General features: G+C 35.9%; 1 protein-coding gene across 5 annotated transcripts; it reads left to right on the plus strand.

The window, feature by feature from the left end:
* Positions 1-27,384, plus strand: LOC135624297 (chromatin structure-remodeling complex protein BSH-like). 5 transcript variants are annotated; one of them, XM_065127758.1, is made up of 11 exons: positions 1-152; positions 419-507; positions 7,445-7,539; positions 23,810-23,881; positions 23,962-24,009; positions 24,103-24,186; positions 24,589-24,627; positions 25,802-25,884; positions 26,070-26,144; positions 26,309-26,404; positions 27,054-27,384. In XM_065127758.1, exons 1-11 carry the CDS (start codon positions 103-105, stop codon positions 27,112-27,114), a joined length of 792 nt encoding a protein of 263 aa, XP_064983830.1. In that variant the 5' UTR covers positions 1-102; the 3' UTR covers positions 27,115-27,384. The 5 variants fall into 5 exon arrangements, with proteins under 5 accessions (XP_064983830.1, XP_064983827.1, XP_064983831.1 ...); XM_065127755.1 differs by having other exon boundaries at positions 27,061-27,384; XM_065127759.1 differs by having other exon boundaries at positions 26,085-26,144.
* Positions 27,385-27,446: the final 62 nt, after the last annotated feature.

Below are 27,446 nucleotides of genomic sequence, written 5' to 3' on the forward strand. Positions count from 1 at the left end.
CACCGTCCGTGGGAATCGTACCACAAGGAGCCCTCGGCGTTCTGCTGCTCCGTTCGGGACTCCTGTCCCTCTTCCGCTCGATCGGATTTAAGAACGAAGGGGATGAGATCCTTCCATCCAGGCGCCTCCAAAGCCCCCATGAAATTTAGAATGCGAGTTCCCTCTCGATTTCCTCATTTTATTTCTTTTCTTTGATTGTCGTTTTTTTCACTTTTTATTTTTATTTTCCTTTCATTCCTTTGATTTCTAGTTGGTTGAGGTCGGTTTGTTATCTATTCTCGATTTTTAAGAGGAATTCCTTCTATTTGTGTTAATTTTTAGATTGTGTTGTGCTTGTGGGCTTCTTTTTTCCCTTGTTGTTTCGTCGCTTGTATTCACTCACTCGTGAGATGTGTTTGTTTCTGATTGCTGTTGGCAGGCCAACGGCGGAGAATTTCGTGCCCATTCGCTTGGATTTGGATATCGATGGTCAGCGCTTCAAAGATGCCTTCACTTGGAATCCTAATGGTATTTTTGCTTCTTTTCTCATTACGATCTGCCCTGAATATTCATCTATAATTTGCTTGATGTGTGCTTGATATAAATCATCTGTATCTATTATTAATTGGATAATCCAACTCTAATTCATGTGTTATTATTTCAGTTTGGGTGCAGTGAAATATTTAAGTATTTGTTATCTAGAACTGCTGAGACCTTATTGACTCAGTGACCAACTTCGAAGTAACTTCCTCAATATTGTGCAATTCTTAAGAGTATACCTCATAATAACCTGTTAATTCTGTTTTTATTCAAACAAAAATATTTCTATGACACGTCTTAAAATTTCTCAACTTTTTTTGTTACAAAAAGTTTCTATTTGATGTGTGCTTTATAGGGCACAATTATTTTGTAATTTCTTTGGTAGTCTACTACATTGTAGTTTTGAAGTTGTCAATGGGCTCCACTATAGACCAATGATTTAAAAAGGTGCTTGGGCGTTTATTTAGGCGCTCAGGTGAGGCGAGGCCTGAGCGCCTCGTTTAAGGGCCAGGTAGTGTGCTTCAAAGAGGCGTCGCTTGGGCACTTTGGGTGAGCGCCCGGTCATATAAGGTGACCGAACCAGACTTTTAAGTCTGGTTCGGTTAAGTTTGCGTTCGTTGGTTCGATTGAACCAACTAACGCACGCGGTTATATCAGCGCACGACCCCGACTCTAAACCCTACGTACGCTTCTCTCACTATTTCCACCGTCGAAGGTTTTTCCCTCTGCGTTCGCCGCCAACGATTTCTCCCTCTGCCTCCACCGTCGATAGTTTCTCCCGTTGCCTCAGAGTCTTCCTTTGTCGCCGACTGAGTCTCCTTAGCTTCCGTTGCTGTCTGCAGCCACTATTGTTGTCCACTGCTTGTTGCTGTTCACGACATGACTCCGCTGCTGTTGTCCGTTGCCTCCTACTGCCCGTGACTCTGCAGCTTCCGCTGTTGCCTGCTGCCTTCTGTTTTTTGCGACTCTACTGCCTCCTACTGTCTGCAACTCAGCTTCTCACTGTGACTTCTCACTATCGGTTTCTACTCTTCCCTACTATTGTTAATAGTATGTTAACAGTAGATTATTAATTACTATCAAAATAATTTTTATTTATTAGATTACTAATATTCTATTTAGATTTTAACACTACTAATCTTTATTTATTTGAAATTAAGGCCTTGGTTCTTTAATGAATTCAATAGATTCTTTAATGAATTCAAAGCAACGGTCAATGGCAAGTGTATAAAGCAATTCAATAGATTCTTTAATGAATTCAAAAAAGGATCCTACACGAAAATATAATTATCTAAAGGATCCTAAAGTTCCTAATGCAATTACTTGCATCTTTTATGATAAGACTACTAGAGGTGGTATTTTTCGTGCAAAGCAGCATCTAGTAGAAAATTTCAAGAATGCAGTAGCTTGCAAGAAGTGTCCACCTGAGGTAAAAGAAGAGCTGCTAGCTTATATGAATAAAAAAAAGATGCAAAAGAATGAATCTTATGAAATTTTACTAGAGGATAATGTTGAACATATTAGGGATGATGAAGAAGATTATTTTGAGAGTGTCAACCCAAGTGGGAAAAATGTACACGACATAAAAGGAAAAGAAGTTATGGTTACTAAGAAGGGTAAAAAGGGTGCGGACCTATATGCGTATCAAGGATCATAGAAGTAACAAGGGCAAATAAGAGGCTTAAAATTAAGACAAACAAATATAAGTGATGCTTGCGATAAAGAAATAAGGAGAAGAACAATTTAGCACATTGCTTGTTTCTTCTATCAGGTTGGCCTTCCCATTTGTACAACTCATTTAGATAGTTTTAAGGAGATGATTGAAGTTATTGGAAGATATTGTATGGGATTAAAACCTCCAAATTATTATGAGATGTGAGTTCCATTGTTAAAAAAAGAGTTGGATTATACAAATGACCATAAAGAATCATGGGTAAAACGTGGTCGCTCTATTATGTCAGATGCTTGGATCGATAGGAAATACAAGAGTATAATTAATTTTATGGTTGATTATTCTTTAGGAACCATGTTTGTGAAGTCAATAGATGTATCATCTTTGGTGAAATTTAAAGAAAAAATATATGATTTGCTTGACAAGTTCATGGAAGAAATTGGTAAACAAAATGTCGTCCAAGTTATAACTGACAACTGAAGCAACTATGTATTAGTTGGTAAGATTCATCTTTTGAATTTTTTTATTATTTTATCTTTAATTAAATGAAAAATGTATTAAACTCCTAAGTCTTATCATTTTTGTTATCCTTTGTAGCAGGTCAATTAATTGAAAAAAAAATTTTATATTTGGACTCCATGTGTAGCACATTATATTGATTTAATGTTGGAGGATATTGGAAAGATCTCTGAAATAAAAAAAACTTTAGAAAGGGTAATATTTGTTGTTGGATTTCTTTATAATCATTCTGGGGCTTTGAATATGATGAGAGGATTCACAAGCAGCAAGGAATTGGTGAGATATAATATCACCCGATTTGCTACTTCCTTCTTAACATTACGGAGCGTGCATCGTCAAAAATATAACTTAAGAAACGTGTTTACCTCAAAGAAATAGGTGACAAGCAAATGGGTAAAAGAAGCGAAAGGTAGGAGGGCTAGTGATATCATTTTAATGCTGTCCTTTTGCTACTTCCTTCTTAACATTACGGAGCGTGCATCGTCAAAAATATAACTTAAGAAACGTGTTTACCTCAAAGAAATGAGTGACAAGCAAATGGGTAAAAGAAGCGAAAGGTAGGAGGGCTAGTGATATCATTTTAATGTTGTCTTTTTGGAATCTTGTAGTTTATATATTAAAGGTAATGAGTCCTCTTGTTCGAGTTCTTCGGTTGACGGATAATGAAAATAAGCTTGCAATGAGATATATTTATGAGGCTATGAATAGAGCAAAGGAGACGATTCAAAAGTATTTTAATGAAAAAAAACATAAGAAAATATTTGCAATCATTGACGAAAGATGAAATTGTCAGCTTCATCGTCCCTTACATATATTAGGATATTATTTGAACCCAAAATTTTTTTATAAGATCACATCCATTGGGTTTGATGGAGAATTTCTGAATGAGTTATATCAGTGCATTGTAAGATTGGTTCCAAGTCTTGAGGTGCAAGATAAGATTATTTATGAATTATCTTTTTATAAGAATGTTGATGGCTTTTTTGAAATTTCAATGACAGTTCGATCTAGGACAACTATATCCTCAGGTATTAATAATTTGATATAATTAATTTTATCTATAGTATACTATTATGTTATTGCTAATAATAAAATAAATTTTGCAGCTGAATGGTGAAGTCTATTTGAAAATTCCACCTTGAACTTACAGCAATTTGCTATCATAATACTTAGTTTGACATGTAGTGCTACGGGTTATGAGCGAAACTAAAGTGTCTTTGAGCAAGTAAGGATCACAAAATATTTTAATTTATTTTTAATAGATATATTAATATATTTTCAAATTATAATGTATAGTCAAGTATAATCAAGTATAAAGTATAATCATGATTTTGTTTATATAAAGTATAATCATCAACGATTACATGATCTTGCTTATATAAAGTATAATCAAGCTTTGAAGGCTCATCATGATTTGCGAAATAGAATTGATCCAATCTTATTACAAGACATTGATGATTCAAATGAGTGGTTGGTGGGAGAAATGGGTGTGAACTTGCAAGATGCCGAAGACGAGTTTGTATTTGAAGATGATAACTTGGCATAGGGAGATGTGGCAAGAGCTTCAGGTGTTGGAGAATTACAAACATATACAAGACAAATGATGAAGAGAAAAATGAGTGTAACAGCATTAAGCTCGGCTCTTATTATTGTTGAAGAGAATGAAACATATTTTGATGAAGAAGGACCAAAGGAAGAGAATGAATTCAATGAGGATGAATTGTTTGAAAATGACGACGATGTTAATTATGATGATAAATGACTTTGATGTTAAACTTTATTGTTTTGAATTTTGAGTCTTTTGACATTTTTACTATTAGGAGATGGATAATGTGATTTGGTACTTTAGATCTTTTTAATTTAATGTTATATTTTTATTTAAATAATCATATTTATTAATTATATTATATATATATTTTTATATTTTAATATTTTTAGATCGCCTCGCTTCGCTCGGGCGAGCACCTATGGCGTTTTGAGACCTTGGTGCCTAGCGCTTTTTAAATCACTGCTATAGACCTGATGCTTCTTTATCGCTATGCAGGTAAAGTGTTAATGCAAAAACAACCGTAGAAAAAGAATATTTGAAGAGATCTCTCATAGGATATGATCAATTATATGACATCTTTTTTATTGATGACATCCCTAGTTCTTTAAGATTAAGGGGTTAAGGACTGTTTTAATCATTCCCCTATTTTTTTCTTTATTTCGTTGTCTATGTCTAATGCTGTGGTAGATGACGAACGTTGCAAGAACAGTGCCAATTTGGCCAAATTTGGTGGTTATAGTCAATAGCAATTACACTGCCTCTTCTTTTTCAAGGTTATGGTCCTAGGCTTTGTTTCTTCCTTTTGCTTTTCCTCTATCTTGTATTCACTCTTGTCCTCTTCTGTTGCTTTTGCTCCTTCTGCTCTCTTATTTTCTTCTTTTAAGGCTGTGAAATTGGCTTGAACTGGCCAAAATTGGCCAGCTTCTGTTGAGTTTGAACGGTTCTATTTTATTCTGGTTAAACTTAGCTATTAGGATGAGAAATTAGGATGACCTAGAATATATTGGAATGTGCAATATAGACTGCCTCATATCTTGCTTTCTCTTTTTATATGTAATACATAGTATTATCATATTGATATTTGTTTATCATTCACTTACAATTGTATAATCAAAACACACAACTTACAATCTGTTTTTTACTTTGGTCAAAGCATTTCAGTTTCAGTTGAATGTCAGTTGAGTAAATCCATGGGTTTTGGAGACCTTTACTTTTTACTCCTATATAAGGTAGTCTAGGGAACCTTTAACATATATTTAAACCAAGGCCTGCCATATCGAATCGTACCACCCGGTACGGGCGGTACGTACCGGTCCGATAGGCTATCGGTATGCGGACCGCCCGCTAACGAGCAGTACGCCCAAAAAACCCTGTATCGGACGATACGGGGTAATATCGAGCGGTAACGGTCGAAATTTCGACTGTTACCGTTGGTACCACTTTGTAACGGTCGATTTCGACCGTTACCGCACTATAGCAGTGCTACAGTGCTCCAATGGTCAATTTGACCGTTGGAGCCCTTTCTCCTCCAATTTCAAATGACAATATAATTATCTAAAGATTAGTAGTGTTAAAATCTAAAGATTAGTAGTGTTAAATCTAAATCTAAACCATTCTTCTCTCCCCTATTTCATTATACTCTCTTAAACTCTCTCTCAAACTTTTTTTCTCTCTCCTAAACTCTATAAAACAACGATTTGTGAATTCAATCGAGGCTAATTTGGAAAGATTAAGAGGAAGGGGAAGGCAGTAGCATCAGTTGCATCGTTGGAAAGAATCGAGTCGGGCGACGAGACACCTTCACAATCACATTCTCTTTCTCCCTCGGTCCAGAGACATGACAGCAACACGGACAACAGTGCCTCGACAGATGATGGCGGTGATGCCAGGCAGTCGTTAGTCTCGTCTACACAACTTGAGGGTGGTGAATGGACTGAGGAGCAATATTTTACACATGCCACTCAAGATTCAGATCATAGAACTCGACAAGGTACTGGTTAAGTTTATGCGCGGAAGGGGAAGGGGAAGGGGAAGGCAGTGGATGAATATGAACAAATGCGATAGAGCATACATGATATAAACATAGAAAGAGGCTCATCGTATTCACAATCATCGTATTATGGAGAATCATACGGGCAACAACAGTATGGTGATAGTTGGTCATCCTTCTCTAAGCAACAGCATGATATAGAACAGCACCAATATATGCATCAAGAGCTGTCTCGGACAAATATGATTCATGACGATCAATCTACGATTAGCACCACATTGATGCATCAATGGCATACAGTGTATCAATAGACTATGTCATGAGATCAATTTCATGATTGGGTCCAACAAACGTATCATATTGATATGTATCGGATCGAGGACCTCGATCCACCATCCGTGGAGGCCCGTCATTCGTTTTGGTGGTAAAATCAACAATCAGGTATATCTAGATATGTGATTATTTAATTCATTTGAATTTTAGAGTTTATATTGTAACAAAATAGTCTAACAATTCAACTGATTTTTCTATAGATATTTCAATCTATAACGGGCTGAAATACGAACCTCGAACAAGACTACCTCAAAGTCCGAAAAAGATATGTGATATTATTCTTACCTAATTTACATTAATTTTGCTAAACTTGTACTATTACTATATTTATTCGTAACTTGAAAACCCTATCCTAACTTTTTTTTTAATTTTTAGGTATTTTCGAAGGGTTAAATCGGTGAAATCAGGTGTACCACTCGGTACACCATACCGTACCATACCGAGCCCGGGTGGAAACGCTGGTACGGTATGGTACGGCGAACCTTGATTTAAACCACGTAAGAGTATAGGACTTATTACATTGCTATTTCTGCTGTCTGAATTGTTCATCCACTCAATTATAAGAAAGTCCTATGAATTACTTCTGTATTCGCTAAGGAATTTTTCTTTGAACTAGGTCAACTGCTTTAGCTGATGATGGCTTATGATCAGTTAAAGCATTGTGTTGTACATGGTTGTGTGTGTTGAAAATAGACCACTTTCAGTTTCTACTAATAAGTAGACATGAAGTCATAATTAACATTGCAGTGATGGATTCGTTCTTTACCAAGTATCATCTACTTATCTGCTTACCAACTTTGAAATTGTGCATGAGTTATATGTAGTTGTATTTACTCATTCCTTTTCGGTTTTACACTTCAAGATCCTGACTCGGAAGTGAACAATTTTGCTAAAAGGACAGTGAAGGATCTCAAACTACCTCCAACATTTGTTACCCAGATTGCTCAATCCATTCAAGTAAGTAACTTTATTGTAAATTATTTACTTGGTTTTGACCTTGTCTTCAATTGCATAAGAAATAGGTGGTGAATTTCTTTTCTCAGGAAATAGGTTGCAACATAAACTGCACTCACAGGATAGAAAAGATCATTTACCCCTCAGAATGTATTTCTTAGTTTATCTCTCTGTTTTCTCTACTGTTTGACTAGTATCCTGACTATTTTTATTCAACTTCTTCACGTAATCACCCCAGAGCTTATCAAGCTTGGCACACGAGATAGAAAATATCATTTATCCCTTAGAAATAAGAAATTTTTCTTGGTTTCTTTTTCTCTCTATTGTTCTTATTGTTTGACTAGTATCTTGATTATTTTTATTGAACTTCTTCACTTTAATCTCTCCAGAGCTTATCATTTAGTTTCCTTCAATTTATTTGCAACACTTCATATTGATATAGGACAATTTAAAAGGTGATAAGCTTAGGGGTCTTGTTGCAAAAGAGCTGGTAATAAGAGGAAAAGAAAAAAAGTGACAAAGCAAGGGGGGAACAACAAAGCACATTAGGAGAGAAACATTGTTTCACCCTCTTGATTTGTTTGACTTGATTGTGAAGTTGATCACAAGTTTACATTTTAGGGTAACTCTAACAATGTTACACTTTCTGCTATTTAGGATTTTAGAAATTTTAGGAATGGTGGAAGTTAGACGGTAGTCTATTTAGAAGAGAGGAGACAAAGATAAAAATAGAATACTTTTGGACTTGCTCCAAGCCCTTCCAATTGACATCGATGTGAAGACTATACGTTTGCGCTACTCACACGTGTGAAAAGAAACTCTTACATTCATTCAACAACTTAAGATCCCATTACAATCTCTTTGCACTTTTTTATAGGTTTCAAGTACAAGAAAAAAATAATAAAATTCGATCACACAAAGCTAATCAAGCATTTATCTTTTCCTTCTTTCGAAAAGATAAATTTTTAGATTCATCTTGATAAGTAACTTTTTCTTTTAATTAAAATATATAATTGATAACAGTGATTTAAAAGACGCTAAGAGCTAAAAGATACCAAGGTCCCAAAATGCTAGAGACACTTGGCGCTAACCCAAGCGAAGCGAGATGCTTTGAAATATTAAAATTAAAAAAAAAAAAATAATTGATAAATATGATTATATAAATAAAAATATGATATTAAATCAAAAAGATCTAAAGTACCAAGTCACATTATCCATATTCTAATAACAAAAATGTCAAGAGGCTCAAAACAATAAAGTTTTATATCAAATTCAATTATCATCATAATCAACATCGTCATATTCAAACATATTATCTTTCTCTTCCTCTCATCCATCCTCATCAAAATAGGTTTCCTCCTCTTCGACAATGGCAAGGGATGAATTTGAGGCTTTTGCACTTATTTTTACCTTTGTCATTTGTCTTGTATGTGTTTGTGATTATCCAACACCTAAGGCTCTTGTCACATCCCTCTATGTGAAGTTGTCATCTTCAAATACAAGCTCATCTTCTGGCATCTTGTAAGTTCGCACCCATTTCCCCCACCAACCACTCATTTGAATCATTAATGTCTTGTAGTGAGATTGGATCAATATTTTTTCGCAAATAATGATGAGTCTTCAATGCTTGATTATATTTTATACAAACTAGATCATGTAATCGTTGATGTTCTAACCAATTTCTTCTCTTTATGTGAATTTGTTATGCCATATAATTTAAAAATAGATTAATACATCTACCTAAAAAAGAATAGGTATATTGAAACAAAAAAATTCTATGATCCTTACATGCTCAAAGATACTTTAGTTTCGCTCACAACCCGTAGCACTTTTAGTCAAACTAAGAATTTTGATAGGCAATTGCTATAAGTTCAAGATGAAATTTCCAAATAGACTCCACTATTTAGCTGTAAAATTTACTTTATTATTAACAATAACATACTATACATGAAATTAATTATATAAATTTTTAAATATTTAAGGATGTAGTTGTCATAGATCAAACTGCCATTGAAATTCTAAAACGACCATTAGCTTTCTTATATAAAGATAAGTCACATATGATCTTATCTTGCATCTCAAGGCTTGGAACTAATCTTGCAATGCACTTATATAATCCATTTATAACTTCTGTATTAAACTCAATGGAGGTATTTTTATAAAAGAATTATGGGTTCAAATAATATCCTATTAAACAGGGTCTGCCGTACCGAGCTGTACCGCCCGGTACGGGCGGTATGTACCGGTCCGACAGGTTTTCGGTACGCGGACCGACTGGTACCGTTCCGAGGCACTGTAGCAGTTTACTGTAGCACTGTAGTAGTGCTACAGTACTCGGTACACCCAGGTGTACCGCTCGGTACACCTGGGTGTATCGCTCGGTATACCGTACCGTACCGGTACCGAGCCCAAGTCGAAATACCGGTACGGTACGGTATTGCGAACCTTGCTATTAAATGTAATGGACGATGAAGTTGACAATTTCATCTTTCGTTAATGATTGCAAATATCATCTCCTTTGCTCTATTCATAGTTTTATAAATATATCTCATTGCAATCTTCGTTTCATTGTTTGTCAATAGAAGGACTTGAACAAGAGGGCCTATTACCTTTAATGTATAAACTACAAGATTCCAAAATGACGACATTAAGATGATATCACTGGCCCTCTTGTGTTTCGCTTCTTTTGCTCATTTGCTTATCACATATTTCTCTAAGGTAAACATGTTTCTCAAGTTATATTTTTTATGATCCATGCTTTATAATATCAAGAAAGAAGGAAGTTGCAAATTGAGTGATACCATATCTCACTAATTCCTTATTGTCTATAAATTCTCTCATCATATTTAAAGTTCTAATATGATTATAGAGAAATCCAACAATAAAAATTGCTCTTTTGAAAGTCTTCTTGATGCCAGGAATCTTTTCAATATCTTCCAACATTAAATCAATACAATATGCAGCACATGGAGTCCAATATAAGTGTTGTCTTTTTTTGCTTCAAAGTAATTTATTTAAGACAAAGGAAAACGAAATTGATAAGACTTAGGTGACACGGGAATGCCTAATTTACTACAATCAGCTCGTGTAAATTTTGCTGATCCTATGGTATTATCTATAACCCACAATGCTCGTCCCATAGTCTTTAAACCAGACCTCTCAAATGTGATAGCTCATAAACTAAATGAGTTGCAAGTCCATTTTCTAAACCTACAAATGGCCAAACATGATTGAATAACCCAAATTGATTACTAAAGAGTTAAGGGGCATGCCTTTATAAGTTGAAAAAGCTCAGAGTCTTAACTTTCCAATTGGTGGGTAGATTCGAAGGTAGAGTTAATATAACTTTTCTTCATGACTAAGGAATGCATTAAAGGGCTTAGTTATCAACTGCAAAGCAATAAATTTAGTAGTTCCCTATGCATGGAGAGTTGTTTCATACACTAGTATTTATTTTGGTGCTTTCAAGCTAGAAACAGTTCAGAATCTGATTGTATTTGTAGAAAGTTTTTGAGTTCTCTCTTATTACTCTGCATCTCTTTGGTTTACCATAGAGTGGTGGGTTTTGTCTCTATATCTCTTGGATATTTTCTTGAGTGGTGAGTCTTCTTTTTAAGTTTTGTATCCTTGTTGAATTATCCTTAGGGTGGTGAGTTTTTATATCCCTTAAGATTTTAAACTTGGTGAATCAATTTCTCTCCTCTCCAAAAGTGTTTTTAGCAAATACATCTATTAGTCTTTCAAATTCCATTCCTCCTTATCACGGTATTAGTTTGGTATCAGAGCTAAAGGCTAGAGATCATGGCAAGACGGAATGGAAAATATGTAATTGGTGAAGGTAGTGGCCATAAAGATGACGTTAAGTCCTTAAGGTTGCAGTTACAGAGATTACTATGTAGTATACAAGAAAAGAATGAAATTATTAAAGAACTTTGGAGAAGAAGCAACCAACATGAAAATGATGCCCAAGAGTTTGGCTCTGATGATGATACACCTCCTCACCCAAGGGAGTTGGGAAGATATCGAGCAAGGTATAGAGACCAAGACGAGTAGTAGAACAAATACAACCTAAATTTGGATATTTCGAAGTTTGAAGGTAAAATCAATATTGACGACTTTATTGATTGGCTTAATACGGTGGAAAGAATGTTTGAGTTTCATGAACCACTAGAATAAAAGAATGTAAAGCTTGTGGCACTCAAACTCAGAAGGAATGCATCTTTTTGATGGGAAAATCTAAAAAAGTAAAGGGAATATGAGGGGAAGAGTAAGATCGTGACATGGGAAAAAATGAAAAGGGAGTTGAAGAGGAAATACTTGCCTGACAACTATAAGCAAGAGATCTTTCTCAAAATTTATGATTTCAAGCAAAAAGATCTTAGAGTAGAGGAGTACACAGCAGAGTTCGATAATCTCATGTTAAAAGGAGAGCTTGTGGAACTAGAGGAGCAAACCATTGTAAGATACTTAGGAGGTCTGAAGTATGAGATTGTTAAAGTGGTTCGACTCTAGTCATATTGGTTTTTAAATGATGTGAGCAAGTTATCTTTAAAAGTTGAGAAGCAATAGAAGTTTGAAAAGAGTTCTCGGTATGGGTCAAAAGAATGTTATATGAGAGGAGGAAATTCCAAGCCTATTCTCCAAAGCAAGATGGTGTCAAAGGTGCAAGACAAGGGTGAAGGATTTGCTGGCAGCAAACAAACACCTACTTCTTCTACACCAAGTAGCTAAAAATATTTCAAATGTCATGGTTTTAGGTATATTACTTTAGATTGTCTAAATTGAAGGATTATTACTTTGGTTGAAAATCATAGCGGTGAAGAAGAAGAAGCCAACGATGAACCAGAATTTGATGATGATGAGGAAGAGGTTACTTATACTGGTCATGGTTTGTCTATTGTGGTACAACATAGCTTAAATGTCTTATGTGGCTGAGGATAAAAGTTGGGTGAGAAAGAACGTGTTTTACACCAAATGCACTTCTCATGGCAAGGTGTGCTTGGTGATCATTGATAGTGGCAGCTTTGAGAATGTGGTGTCTTTAGAGATAGTGCGGAAGCTAAAGTTAGACAATCTCTCATCCACATCCTCACCAATTATGCTGGCTGCAAAAGGGGAATAACATTAAGGTAACTAAAAGATGTTTAGTTTAGTTTAGTTTTCTATTAGCAAGCATTATAAAGATGAAGTATGGTGTGATGTTGCTTCTATGGATGCTTGTCATTTATTGTTGGGTAGATCTTAGTATTAAGATAAGAGGGTGTTGTATGATGGCTATAAACATACTTATCCTTTTAAGGTGAATGAAATAAAGATTGTTTTAGCTCCATTACAACCTTTTGAAACCAGTCCACCAAAGAAGGAAGTTAGTGCTCTGACCTATGGTGAATGCAAGGGTGTACTAGAAAGGGGTGGTGATGTTTTGGCTCTAGTAGTAGTAGAGGAGAATGAACAACATAAGGAGTCACCAGCAATCATGAAACCAATTCTGGAGGAGTTTCAAGATATTATACCGGAGGAGATTCGACATGGTTATCCACCTTTGAGAGATATCCAACATCACATGCATCTTATTCTAAGGGTTGTGCTACCTAATAAAGTAGCCTATAGAATGAGCCCCAAAGAGCATGAAGAACTTCAAAGGCAAGCGAATGAGTTAGTGGAAAAGGGGCTGATTCAGGAGAGCATGAGTCATTGTGCGATTCCAGCCTTGTGCCTAAGAAGGATGGTTCTTAGAGAATGTGTGTGGACAATCGCACAAAATCATAATTGATTATCGTTTTTCCATTTTAAGGTTAGATGATTTACTTGATTAATTGTGTGGTATTTCTATTTTCTCTAAAATTGATTTGAGTGACTATTATGAAATTAGAATGAGGCTTAGAGATGAGTAGAAAACAATATTTAAAACTAGGGATGACTTATATGAAAGGTTGGTTATGCCATTTGGGCTATCTAATGCTCTTAGCACTTTCATGAGATTTATGAATCACATACTTAAGTCATGCATTGGTTCTTTTGTTGTGGTTTACTTTGATGACATATTGGTGTACAATAAGAGTGAGGAGGAGCATATAAATCATCTCAAAGAGATCTTTTTTATTTTGAGGCAGCAAAATCTGTATGCTAATTAGTGATTTCAATAGGCACTCGGGCGAAGCGAGGCGATGCCCGAGCGCCTTGCTTTATTTCCAAGCGGCGCACTTCAAAGAGTGCCGCCTGGGCGCTCGCTCGAGCCCAGGTGCCGGGCGCTTGCTCGAGCCCAAGCGCTGGGTGCTTCAGGCAAGCGCCTAAGTTAAACAAGGCGATCAAACCAACGTTTTAGGCCTAGTTCGGTCTCCAGTGCTTTAGTTGGTTCAATCGAATCAACTAAAGCACCGATATCAGCCTTCCTCTTGCGACTTCCCCAACCCTAACCCTGCTCGTCGCTCCCGCTCTTGCTCCCGCTGTCGTTACTCGCTGCTATCGTTGCCGCTGCCACTATCGCTGCTCGCCGCTCGCCACTCCCACTGTCGTTGCTACTGCCACTGTTGTCGCTCACCGTTCCTGCTGTCGTTGTCGCTGCTCGTTACTACCGCTGCCACTGTCTCCGCTCGCCGCTCCCGCTATCGCTGCTCGTTGTTGTCGATGCCACTATCGCCGTTCGCCGCTACCACTATCGCCGCTCGCCTCTCCCGCTGTTGCTGCCACTATCGCCGCTCACCTCTCCCGTTGCCATTGCTCGTTGCTATCGCTACCGCTACTGCTACCGCTTTTCTCAATCATAAACCTCGGTCTTCCCCTACTCACACTCTTCTCTTTCGATAGTATACTATTAACAGTATACTGCTAACTGTATACTAGTAACAAAATTTTTATTTATTAGATTAATAATATATTATTTTGATTTTAATACTGTTAATTTTTATTTATTTGAATTGTTAGGTTTCAGGATAAATAGCAAATGTACAGAGCAACTCAATAGATTCTCCAATGGCATAAAAAAATGATCCTGCATGGAAGTATAATTATTTAAAGGATTTGAAAGATCCTAATGCAGTGACTTGCATGTTCCGCGATAAGACTACTAGAGGTGGTATTTTTCATGCAAAATAACATCTAGTAGAATATTTTAAGAATACAGTAGCTTACAAAAAGTGTCAACCTGAGGTAAAAGAAGAGTTGTTGAGTTATATGAATGATCGCAAAAGAATGAATCTTATGGGAATTTACCAGAAGATAATGTTGAACATCTCAGGGATGAAGAAGAAGATTATTCTATGAGTATTAACCCAAGTGGGAAAAAAGTATATGACAAAAAAGGAAAAGAAGTTATGAGTACTAAGAAGGGTAAAAAAGGACTGATGGATCTATATATATTTCAAGGACCATAGAAGCAACAAGGGCAAGCAGGAGGCTTAAAATTTATACAAACAAATATAAGTGATGCTTGTGATAAAGAAATAAGAGGAAGAACAATTCAACACATTGCTCGCTTCTTCTATCAGGCTGGTCTTCCCCTTAATACAACTTGTTTAGATAGTTTTAAGGAAATGATTGAAGCTATTGAAAGATATGGTGCGAGATTAAAACCTCCAAGTTGTTATGAGATGCGAGTTCCATTGTTGCAAAAAGAGTTGAATTATACAAATGACTTACTAAAGGATCATAAGGAATCATTGGCAACACATGGTTGCTCTATTATGTCAGATGCTTAGACTAATAGGAGACGCAAGAGTATAATTAATTTTATGATTAACTGTTCTTTAGGGAATATGTTTGTGAAGTCAATAGATGCTTAATCTTTTGTAAAATCTAGAGACAAGATATATATGATTTACTTGACAAGTTCGTGGAAGAAATTGGAGAACAAAATGTCGTTCAAATCATAACCGACAATGGAAGCAACTATGTATTAGCTGGTAATATTCATCTTTTGAATTTTTTAAAATTTTTAATTATTTTATCTTTAATTAAATGTGTTAAACTCTTAAGTCTTCATTTTTGTTATCCTTTGTCTCAGGTAAATTACTTAAAACAAAAAGACAACACTTATATTGGACTCAATGTGCAACACATTATATTGATTTAATGTTAGAGGATATTGAAAAGATCTCAAACATCAAAATAACCTTAGAAAAAGTAATTTTTGTTATTGGATTTTTTTATAATCATATTTGGGCTTTGAATATAATAAGAGAATTCACAAACAATAAAGAATTAATGAGATATGGTGTCACCCGATTTGCTACTCCATTCTTGATTTTATAGAGCGTGTATCAACAAAAACATAATCTGAGAAACATGTTTACTTTTGAGAAATGTGTGATAAGCAAATGAGCAAAATAAGCAAAAGACAAGAGGGCTACTGATATCATCTTAATGTCATCCTTTTGGAATCATGTAGTTTATATATTAAAGGTAATGAACCCTCTTGTTCGAGTATTTCAGTTGTTGGATAATAAAAATAAACCTGCAATGAGATATATTTATGAGCCTTTCGATAGAGTAAAGGAGACAATTAAAATGTCTTTTAATAAAAATGAATAAAAAAATATGAGAAAAATTTTACAATTATTGACGAAAGATGGAATTATCAACTTCATTGTCCTTTACATGTAGCAGGATATTATTTGAATCATGAATTTTTTTACAAGATTAAATCTGTTGGGTTTGATGCAGAAATTTGGATATGTTACATTAGTGTGTTGCAAGATTAGTTCCAAGCCTTAAGGTGCAAGATAAGGTTATTTATTAATTATCTTTATATAAAAATATCGAAGGTCTTTTTGGAATTCCAATAACAGTTCGATCCAAGACAACTACGTCTCCAGGTATTAATAATTTGATATAATTAATTTCATCTATAGTATGTTACTATGTTATTGCTAATAATAACATAAATTTTACAGTTGAATGGTGGAGTCTATTTGAAAATTCCACCCTGAACTTACAGCAATTTGCTATCAAAGTACTTAGTTTGACATGTAGTGCTTCGGGTTGTGTGCGAAACTGGAGTGTCTTTGAGTATGTAAGGATCACTAAATATTTTTGTTTCAATTAATTTATTTATTTAGATATATATATTAATATATTTTTAAATTATATGATATGACAGATTCACTCGAAGAGAAGAAATCGGTTGGGACATCAACGATTACACGATCTTGTTTACATAAAGTATAATCAAGCTTTGAAGGCTCATCATGATTTGCAAAATAGAATTGATCTAATTTCATTACAAGATATTGATGATTTAAATGAGTGGTTGGTAGGAGAAATATGTGCCAACTTGCAAGATACTGAAGACGAGCTTGTGTTTGAAGATGATAGATTGACATGGGGAGATGTGGCAAGAGTTTCAAGTGTTGAAAAATTACAAACATATACAAGATAGATGATAAAAGAAAAATGAGTGCAAAAGCATCAAGCTCGGCTTCTGTTATTATTGAAGACAAAGAGAATGAAACATATTTTGATGAAGAGGAAGAGGATGAATTCAATGAAGATGTTTTGTTTGAAAATGACGATAATATTGATTATGATGAATGATTTTGATGTAAAACTTTATTTTTTTGAATTTTGAGACTTTTTGTTAATGTGATATTGTGATTTTGTACTTTAGATTATCTTAATTTAATAGCATATTTTTATTTAAATAATTATATTTATTAATTATATTATATATTTTTATATTTTAACACATCGCTTCACTCCGGCGAGCGCCTAGTCCTCGGACGTTTTGGGACCTTGGCGCCTTTTAGCGCCTAGTGCTTTTTAAATCACTAATGCTAATATGAAGTGTGATTTTTCCTAGTATTGTGTTTTTATGGTATGAAATTTCAAAAGATGAAATCATGATGGATCAAAGTAAGGTAGAGGTTATTCTTAATTGGCCAACACCAGCTTCATTGCATGATGTGAGGAGATTCCATGGCTTAACTTTCTTTTACATAAGATTCATTAAGGGTTTCAGCTCTATTGTTGTTCTAATCACCGAATGCCTGAAATGTGATAAATTCAAGTGGACTAGTGAGGCCGATGATATTTTTGAGCTATTAAAAAGAAAGGTGATCGAAGCTCCTATCTTAGTTCTACCTAATTTTGATAAAATGTTTGAGGTTGAATGTGATGCCTTTGATGTGGGTATTAGTGTTGTTTTGAGTCAAGAAAGAAAGCTCATTGCCTTTTTTAGTGAGAAGCTGAATGATACAAGAAGGAGATATTCTACCTATGATAAGGAGTTTTATACTATTTATAAAGCCTTATCTCATTAGAGTCAATATCTTTTTGCCAAGCCATTTGTCCTATATTCTGATCATAAGGCATTGAGGTTCATTAATCTCTAGCACAAGCTAAACAAGAGGCATGCAGTTTGGGTAGAGTTCTTGCAATCTTATAACTTTACTATCAAGCATAAATCTGGTGTTCAAAATGTAGTTGCTGATGTATTGAGTAGACAACATTCTTTATTATTAGCTATGGAAGTCAAAGTGGTTGGATTTGAAACATTCAAAGATCTCTACAAGACTGATATGGATTTAAACTAAATTTGGCAGAATTGTAAATCGGGTTCTTTTCAACAATTTTCAATCTTTGATAATTTTTTTTTTCGAGCTAATGCTTTTTGTATTCCATCTTGTTCTTTGAGACAAGTAATTCTAACTGAAGTTCATGGTGGTGTTTTGGGAGGATATTTTAGTAGGGATAAGACTGTAACTCTTGTTCAATTAAATTTCTATTGGCCTAAGATGTTCAGAGATGTGAAGAGACTTGTGAAGCAATGCCGAGTATGTAATTTGGCAAAAACAAGAAGTCAAAATTCTGGTTTGTACACTTGATTGTCAGTGCCTAGTGCTTCATGGGAGGATATGAGTCTTGACTTCGTTTTAGGACCGCCAAGAACTCAAAAGAACAAAGAATCTATCATGGTTGTTGACAGATTCTCAAAGATTTCTCACTTTGTTCTCTTCTCAAATCAAATGATGTATCTTATATTGTTGATTTGTACTTCAAGGAGATTGTGAGATTGCATGGCATTCCAAGAACTATGGTGTATGATCGAGATTCAAAATTTCTTAGCCATTTTTGGAGAACTCTATGGAGGAAGCTGGGTACATCTTTGAATTTTAGTAGCTTTCATCATCCACAAATCGATGGGCAAATGTAGGTAACAAACAAAAGCTTGAGAAACTTAGAAGCTACGTTGGCAAGAACCTCGATCAATGAGATTCATTCTTTTATAAATTGAGTTTGCCTATAATCGTCAATGCATCATAGCATTGATAAGATTCCTTTTGAGGTTGTTTATGGTGCTAATCCTATTGGTCCTTTGGACTTAGTTCCTCATTCAACAACTAAACAATTTAGTGAAGATGCTGATGAGAGAGCTAAACAGATAAAGAAGCTGTATGAGAGTATTAAGCAACTATTGAGAAGCAAAATGAGAGGTACATGTGAGCTGCCAACAAACACATGAAGCATGTGAAGTTTAATGAGTGTGATTTGGTCTGGATTCATCTGAGGAAGGAGAGATTTCCACCAGGCAAATTTGGGAAATTAAAACCAAAGGCTGATGTCCATTCAAAGTGCTTAAGAGACATGACAAGAATGCTTATGAGATCGAGCTACTTGGAGATTATGGAGTGTCCCCAACATTCAATGTTATTGATTTAAGTCCTTATCATGTTGATGGAACAAATGAAGACTTGAGGACAAGTCTTTTTCAATTAGGGGAGATTAACACGGGAGCACCTAATTTGCTACAATCAGCTCGTGTAAATCTTGCTGATCCTATGGTATTCTCTACAACCTACAATGCTTGTCCCATAACCTTTAATTCAGACCTCATAAGTGTGATAGCCCATAAGCCAAATAAGTTGCAAGCCTATTTTCCAAAACTGTTGATGGCCCAACTTGATTGAATAGCCCAAATTGATTACTAAAGAGTTAAGGGGCATGCCTTTATAAGTTGAAAAAGCTCATACTCTTAACTTTCCAACTGGTGGGTAGATTCAAAGGGAGAGTTGATTCAACTTTTCTTCATGACTAAGGAATGCATTAAAAATGCTTAGTTATCAACTGCAAAGTAATAAATTTTGTAGTTCCTTATGCATGGAGAGTTGTTTTATGCACTAGTATTTATTTTGGTTTTTTAGAGTTATAAACATTTCAGAATCTGATTGTATTTGCAAAAACTCTTTGAGTTCTCTCTTTTAACTCTATATCTCTTTGGTTTACCATAGAGTGGTGGGTTTCATCTCTATATCTCTTGGATATTTCCTTGAGTGGTGAGTCTTTTTTTAAGTTTTGTATCCTTGTTTAAGTATCTTTAGGGTGGTGAGTTTCTGTATCCCTTTATGATTTTAAATTTAGTGAATCAATTTCTCTCCTCTCCAAAAGTGTTTCCAACAAATACATCTATCAGCCTTTCAAATTTCATTCCTCATTATCTCGGTATCATTAGGAGTCATATAGTCTTCTATTCAAATTGGAGACATAAAGTAATTAAAAGATTAAAAAATTCAAAAGATAAATCTTACCGACTAACATATATTTGCTTTTATTGTCGATTATAACTTTGATGACATTTTATTCATCAAATTCTTTCATAAACTTATCAAGAAACTCATATATCTTTTCTCTAAATTGTATAAAAGATGATGCATTTATTGACTTCACAAATATGATTCCTAAAGAAAATGAATTATACTCCTATGTCTCCTATCGATCCAAGTATTTGACAAAATAGAGTAACCATGCTCTACCGATGATTCTTTGTAATCCTTTAATAAGTCATTTATATAATCCAACTCTTTTTTTTTTAATGAAACTTGCAATCATAATGACTTATACTCCTATTTCTCCTATCGATCTAAGTATTTGACAAAATAGAGTAACCAAGCTCTGCCCATGATTCTTTGTGATCCTTTAATAAGTCTTTTTTTTATAATGAAACTCATTTGTATAATCTAAACAGCAAGCACTAAGGGGAAGGCTAGCCTGATAGAAGAAGCGAGCAATGTGCTAAATCGTTCTTCCCCTTATTTTCTTATCATAAGCATCACTTATATTTGTTTCTTAATTTTGCTCCTGCTTGCCCTTGTTGCTTCTGTGATCCTTGATATATATATTAGTCCATCGGTCTCGTTTTACCATTTTTAACAACCATGGTTTCTTTTTCTTTTCTGTTATATACTCTTTTCCCACTTGAGTAGACACTTTTTGAATAATCTTCTCTATCATCATCTTTAATTTGTTCATTATCCTTGAGTAAAATCCCGTAAGATTCATTCCTTTGCATCTTTTTTTCATATATTTATGATAGCAACTTTTTTTTACATTAGGTGGACACTTCTTGCATGTTGATGCATTCTTGAAGTTCTCTACTTGATGCTATTTTATACGGAAAAATACCACCTCTAGTAATCTTATCACAAAAAATGCAAGTAATTGCTTTGTGATCTTTAGGATCCTTTAGATAATTATATTTCCAAGCAGGATCGTTTCTTGAATTTTTTGATGAGTCTTTTGAAATTTTTTGTACAGTTGCCATTAATCCTGAAACCCTAATAACAGTTCTAAACAAATAGAGATTAGTAGTGTTAAAATCTAAATAGGGACTATTATATGATAACAGTAGTTAACAATCTACTGTTAACAGTAGGTTATCTATAGTTAACAATAGTTAGAGTGGGAGAAAAGAATCGCTGATAGTGGAAAGTGAGAAAGGAGAGGGCAAGGGTGACGGAGGAACTTTTGGACGATGATGGTGGTGGCGGAGGAAGTTGCGGACAACAACAGTAGCAGTGGAGGAGGCTACGGACGATAGTAGCGACGACGGCGAAAGCTGCGGACGGTGATGTTGTGGGCGGAGGAAGCTTCAAAGGTGTTCGTTTGTGGCGGAGGAAGCTATGGTCCTCTCCCTCAATGATGGAAGGAGTTGCACATGGAAGCAACGGTGGCGGACGGAATTGCGCACAAAAGCTAGGCCGTCGGACTCGTTCATCGACGATAGAGGAAACATCAGTCTTGTGCATCGACGGTGGAAGCAATGGCAAAGGAAGCGTCGACGGTGGAGGCAATAGCTGCTTTTGTAGGTTAGTGATTTAAAAAGGCGCTTGGGCGCTCGCCCGAGCCCAAGTGCTGGGCACTTCGGGCGAGCGCCTGGGTTAACCAAGGCGACCGAACCAGGATTTTAGGTCTGGTTCTGTAACATCCCATTAGTCCCACAACGGAAGTGGGCAATGTGTATGATTGTCTTATATGGGCCTGATGAGTATACTACGTTAACTCCCGCTTAAGCATTTTGTTCCGTGGTTGAAGGACCAAAATGGAGTTATTGGCCAGTTGGCTCATCAGACTCGGGTCGTGACATTTGGTATCAGAGCCGACCTAGCATTTGGGCAGGGTGAGAGGGCTCGAGTAAGAAAGGGCTACTCGTGGATGGAGTCGAGAACTCATCATGGCGTGGAGCCACCACTGAGTTAAACCTCACATGCACTATGCTAGGGTTCGATCTGGGTTATGTCGGGCCTTGACGAGGATGTCAAGCTAATTGAGTTGGGGATATTGTAACATCCCATTAGTCCCACATCGGAAGTGGGCAATGTGTATGATTGGCTTATATGGGCCTGATGAGTGTACTACGTTAACTCCCGCTTAAGCATTTTGTTCCGTGGTTGAAGGACCAAAATGGAGTTATTGGCCAGTTGGCTCATCATACTCGGGTCGTGACAGGTCGGTCCTGGTTCGGTCTCTGATGGTTAGTTGGTTCAATAGAACCAACTAAAATCGATATAAGTGAGAACCCAACCCTAACCCTCGCCGCTGCCGCTCCCGATCCCGATCTCGCTGCTCGCCGCTGTTGTTGCTCGCAAACGCTGCCTCTGTCGCCGCTCGCGCCTCCCGTTTCTCGCCGCTCCTACTCCTGCTGCCGTTGCTCGCCGCTATCGCTGCTCACAAACGCTGCCTCTATCGCCGCTCGCGCCTCCCGCTGCTCGCCGCTCCTGCTCCCGCTCCCGCTGCTCGTCGCTGTCGCTGCTCACAAACGCTGCCTCTGTCGCCGCTCGCGCCTCCCGCTGCTCGCCGCTCCTTCTCCCGCTCCCGTTGCTCGCTGCTGTCACCGCTGCCTCCTTACACTCCGCTGCCGCTGTCGCTTCCTCTTTTCTCAGTCAGCAGGCTCAACACCCCCTTACACTTCCTTCTTCTCCTTCTGTTAACAATATACAGTATATTATTAACAGTATACTATATACTGTTAATATTGTTAGGTTTATTTGAAATTATTAATTTTCAATACTGTTAATAGATTTTCTTAATTTAATAGCATATTTTAATTTAAAATTTTAAATAATTATATTTATTAATTATATTATATATTTTTATATTTCAGCATCTCGTTTCGCTCGGGCGAGCGCCTAGCGCCTCGGACGGTTTTGGACCTTGGTGCCTTTTAGCGCCTAGCGCTTTTTAAATCACTGTTGTAGGTATAGCAATAGTATGTAGCTTAGTTGGTTTAATTGAACCAAACTAGCTATTGTTCAATTGAACCAGACTTAATAGTCTAGTTCGGTTGCTTCGTTTGAACCGGGCGCTCGCTTGAGGCGCTTGGCGCCTAGGTTCAGGAGAGCGCCCAGGCGGCGCTTCACTGAAACGCGTCGCTTGGTCGAGGCCTAAGGTGCTTGGGCCTTACCTCGCCTCACTGGAGCAACTACATGAGCACCTGAGCACCTATTTAAACCCTTGATTGATAGTCTTCCATCTTTGCGGCTAGGTGAAACTTTCTTGTAGAGATGAAATATTTTATTAAAACAGATTTTGATTCATTTCATCTTTCTCTTTATTTATTTTCTTTTTCTTTTCCTTGATCAATCTAGAAAACAATTGGGGAAACATAAGAGATGTTGCCATGTGGCAACTTATAAGTTTTACAAAAGACCCCTCTAAATACTAAAAATAAAAAAAGCTAGTTTGAAATTAAAACATTTTAATTGAACCTGAAACTGATTTCATTACCGATCCAAAGGGATTTAAGTTAATCCTTCTTTTTCCATGCCTAATATCTTCCTAGGTTGCATAATCTACTTGATTTTGGGAAGAGCTTGTTTTTTTTTCTGCATAATGATCGTATTTTTATGGTAGCAAATTTTGAGAATATTAGATCTTACAACTAGCTAATTTCCTAGATCATGTCCTGATTTTATTGCCAAGGATAATGTTAATGATGCAGCATCTCATAATCCTCACCATTTATCAGATGTGCTAATATTTTTTTTGAACTTGTTGGCAACAGACACAATTAGCAGAGTTTCATTCATATGAAGGGCAAGAAATGCATATCAAGGAGAAAATTGTGCCGCTGAAGGTATGCTTACTGATAAATGTTCATAGATTTTAACTCTGAAGATAGGCTATTTGGGTATCTCAACCGCAATGATTTCACAGATTGACCTTCGTGTTAATAACACTGTAATAAGAGATCAATTCTTGTGGGTAAGTTTGACTTATGAAATTTTTGTGCTTTTAGAAGGTTGATATGTTGGTATTTTTTCAATATTGTTCTTGATGCATTTCTTCTGGTTTTAGGACATAAGCAATTTGGAAAGTGATCCTGAAGAATTTGCACGAACTTTTTGCAAGGACTTGGATATTGGAGATCCTGAAGTTGGAGTAAGTATACTATCTCTTTGACATCTAATTAATGTAATATGTATTTGGGATCTATCCTAATTATTCAAGACACAATGTCATACAAGCTTCTAAAAGACCAGTAAATTTGGAGCTTTTTGTGTCCTATTGCTAAAGAGTTTCCATTTTAAAGCTGTGAATTGATGCCATGGACTAGGTAAATTAGAAATGTTTGCATAATTTAAATTAGATTCTTGAATTTGTAAATGTTGGAACACATGTATATATATAAGTGCAGTTCATCAAGGAACAGACTGTATGCTTCTATATGTTTATATATTTCTGTTTCTTAAAATGCAGTTCACATTTCTGCTGTGTAATTTAAGGATTTTTGACTGGTACAACCTAGTAAATGTTGACTAGTTTGTGGATCAATGTTTACAGCCAGCAATTGCAGTTTCCATAAGAGAGCAGCTTTATGAGGTTAGATATATGTCTTTGCTGTCTTTTTTTATACCAATTAATGTATAATTACTGTTATTTTTATGAGTTGTGTTGTTTTATGCTATCTGGATTTCTTATTTGCCAAGATAATCTACCTATTAGTTCTATGTTACCTGTTGCTAGTGTAGCTTTGCTGTGCATTTTTACTTAATTTGTATATGTCGACATTTCCCTTATTTCTAGACATTAAATTTTTGTAGATGCAAATTTCTCTTTGAAATATTACTCATAAAAGCTAGCCTAGATCAGCGGATTTAGGAGATTCATGCTGATCTAGCCTAGATCTATGTGGAACTAGCCAAAGTGACTTTTCTTGAAGTCATTTCTTGGGCTATTTCTTTGGCATCTACAACCATTGAAAGGTCTAGCCTAGGCTTTTTAAAAATCATGGTGGGGTTTCTTATGACATGATGTGGTCGCTTTGCCACCTCGTATGCAGCAGCATGAACAACATTTTATTACTCCTTGAAATTATATATATATATATATATATATTCTGGAGTCAAGGGAAGCTTGGAATGATGTTCTTTGTAGAGTCTGTTTTTTGCATTGCTCTTGGTCTTGGAAAGTCTAGTTGACACTGGTTTGCATGGCTAAAAAAATATGCAAGTGGTTTATCTCCTTATACATAGCTGAAGGGTTCACGTGATCACGTTAGGTTGGAGCCTTGTCTTATTGGAAATTCTACTTCATTTATACTGCATTCTCACTAATACTCGCCTTCTGTCTTGAAGGTGGACGTTGAGTTTAGCAGATCCTGTGCCATGCCTGCATTAAATTACCTTGAAGATGTCTTTTATCATGAGAAGTTTGTACATTTAAATATAACTAGCACATGGAGTTTTCTCTATGTTGCTCCAAGTGCTGTACAAACACAGGTTCTTAGCATGAAATGCATATATGATTCTTATGCCAAAATGTAATTGCTTTCTGTAATGATATATTTGTTACAAACATGCATTTTAGTCTACCACTCCAAGTTTGTATTAGTGTAAGCACGTTCACTTAGGCATCAATTTGCATATAATCAATCAAGATTTCTTTTCCTGCGATAATCTGTTACTAGAAAAATATTTTGCATATATTATTATAACATTTTTAGTGAATTATTGTTTGACAAACTGATTATACTCCTAAATATATTGTCGTTCAGATTGCAACTCAATCTATTTCTTCAGCCAGAGAAACCAGGGTTGGGAAGAAGGGTCGACGAGGAGCAGATATTGTTGCAAACAGGTTTTCTCCGATGTTCTTTTGTCATAGTTTCCTCTAGGATTCTATGGTTTGTGCGAAGTAGGTCTACCTGTTACCTGTCATGTATTACTTGAGATGTATTGTTGGGATAAAAAAAGACGTGGGAAGTATCAATTCTTTGTTTTTCTTTTTGTTGTTGTTAGCACTATGAAATGATTCTTTTATAGTTTTGTTTTTTGCAGTAAAGCAGGCAATACAGTGGACTTAGGAAAGTTATTTGGCAGTAAAGGAAGTGTCATCCGGTAAGATGATTCTTCAATGCTATCAAATTGCTCTATTTTTAGACAAAGAGAAAGTCGTTTGGACTTTCTACATGTCCGGATTTTGTCAGTATTGCATTTCTCTTTCCTTGTAAGAAATTACCAAGATTGTCTTTTGATTCTATAATGATATCTATCTTGTGAAGGAAAAGGAAAGAATGGTATCTGTATGAGCCCATTGTTGATATTTTGTCAAATGAGGAAGTTGGGGCTCTTGATGCAAGGGAAGAACTAAATGCTCGGTATGTATCTTGTTCCTATGTAGCAGTGATCCAAAGAAGCATAGTATGGGCTTACAGTATAGGAGCATCATTTGTGTATACACACAATAATTACATTTTATTTCTTCAAAAGCTACCCATCATAAGAGAAGCTTTGTTGAGAAACCCAAGGAGTTCCACGTAGTTTTAATTGTTGTTTTCTCGAAGACATGGGCCTCGAACTAAGGTTTTTCATTTGCATCGAAGGCAACATCGTTGTTTAGGATGCCACTTGAAGAAGCTCCAAGCTTTTATCAAGCAGGGCACATCATGGACAGAAAATATGATCTCATGTTATTAGTCTTTTGTTTCGCTCACAGTTATTATTTTATTCTTTACATGTCTATATCTTGCACAATGCAAAGGCACACCAGCGTGTGGCACTACCACTTGCAAATTCATTTGTCTATCTGAGAAGGACCCTAGTCCTCTATGATTTTCATGAATTCTAGGTTCCTGTTCTATTCGTTAATGATTGACATCCATCTTTCGAAACTTGTTTCTCCTGTTTTTTTTCCTTCCAGAGCTTCTCTTGCCTGTTTTAATTAGAAATGTGGGAATACCGACCACAAAGGTTGATAATTAATAACCAAATATTGATTACTAGTTTTTTTGACCTTTTGCATGCAAGTTTAAAGAGAAAGCTGGATGAAAAAGAAGAGAGCTTCCAGACACGCTATTCTCATGGCTGAATTGTGTCTACCCATGGTCGACCGAAGGGGACTGCTGACTGCTTGACGGAGGCTTGTGTAGCATCCTTGTATCTGCTAGAAACATAGTTCATTAGCCATTGAATCATAAACAAGTTTCTGCTGTCTCGATCATTTTCTTTGATGTAATCAAGAGTGTGCTTGCTGTGTCAATTGCATACTTGGATGTAAATATTACATGACACTTACCTTTCAAGTATCATGTTGATGCCCGTTCATATTAATAATACTCTCGGCTGATAATTGATGCAATGCATTCTGCTTGAAATGCGTAGGAAGATGGTCTTCAGTAGCGGCGATAATTATCATCGAAT

This window comes from Musa acuminata, chromosome BXJ2-10 (genome assembly GCF_036884655.1).
Source record: "Musa acuminata AAA Group cultivar baxijiao chromosome BXJ2-10, Cavendish_Baxijiao_AAA, whole genome shotgun sequence".
NCBI classification, from domain to species: domain Eukaryota; kingdom Viridiplantae; phylum Streptophyta; class Magnoliopsida; order Zingiberales; family Musaceae; genus Musa; species Musa acuminata.

What these genes read in the sequence shown, in the direction of transcription:
- LOC135624297 (XM_065127755.1), top strand. Translation starts at nt 103, where the DNA reads ATGAGATCCTTCCATCCAGGCGCCTCCAAAGCCCCCATGAAATTTAGA. An exon ending in TAAGAGATCAATTCTTGTGG is followed by an intron (nt 24,010 to 24,102) that starts GTAAGTTTGACT and finishes TTCTGGTTTTAG; the next exon opens with GACATAAGCAATTTGGAAAG. An exon ending in TAAGAGAGCAGCTTTATGAG is followed by an intron (nt 24,628 to 25,801) that starts GTTAGATATATG and finishes ATTGTCGTTCAG; the next exon opens with ATTGCAACTCAATCTATTTC.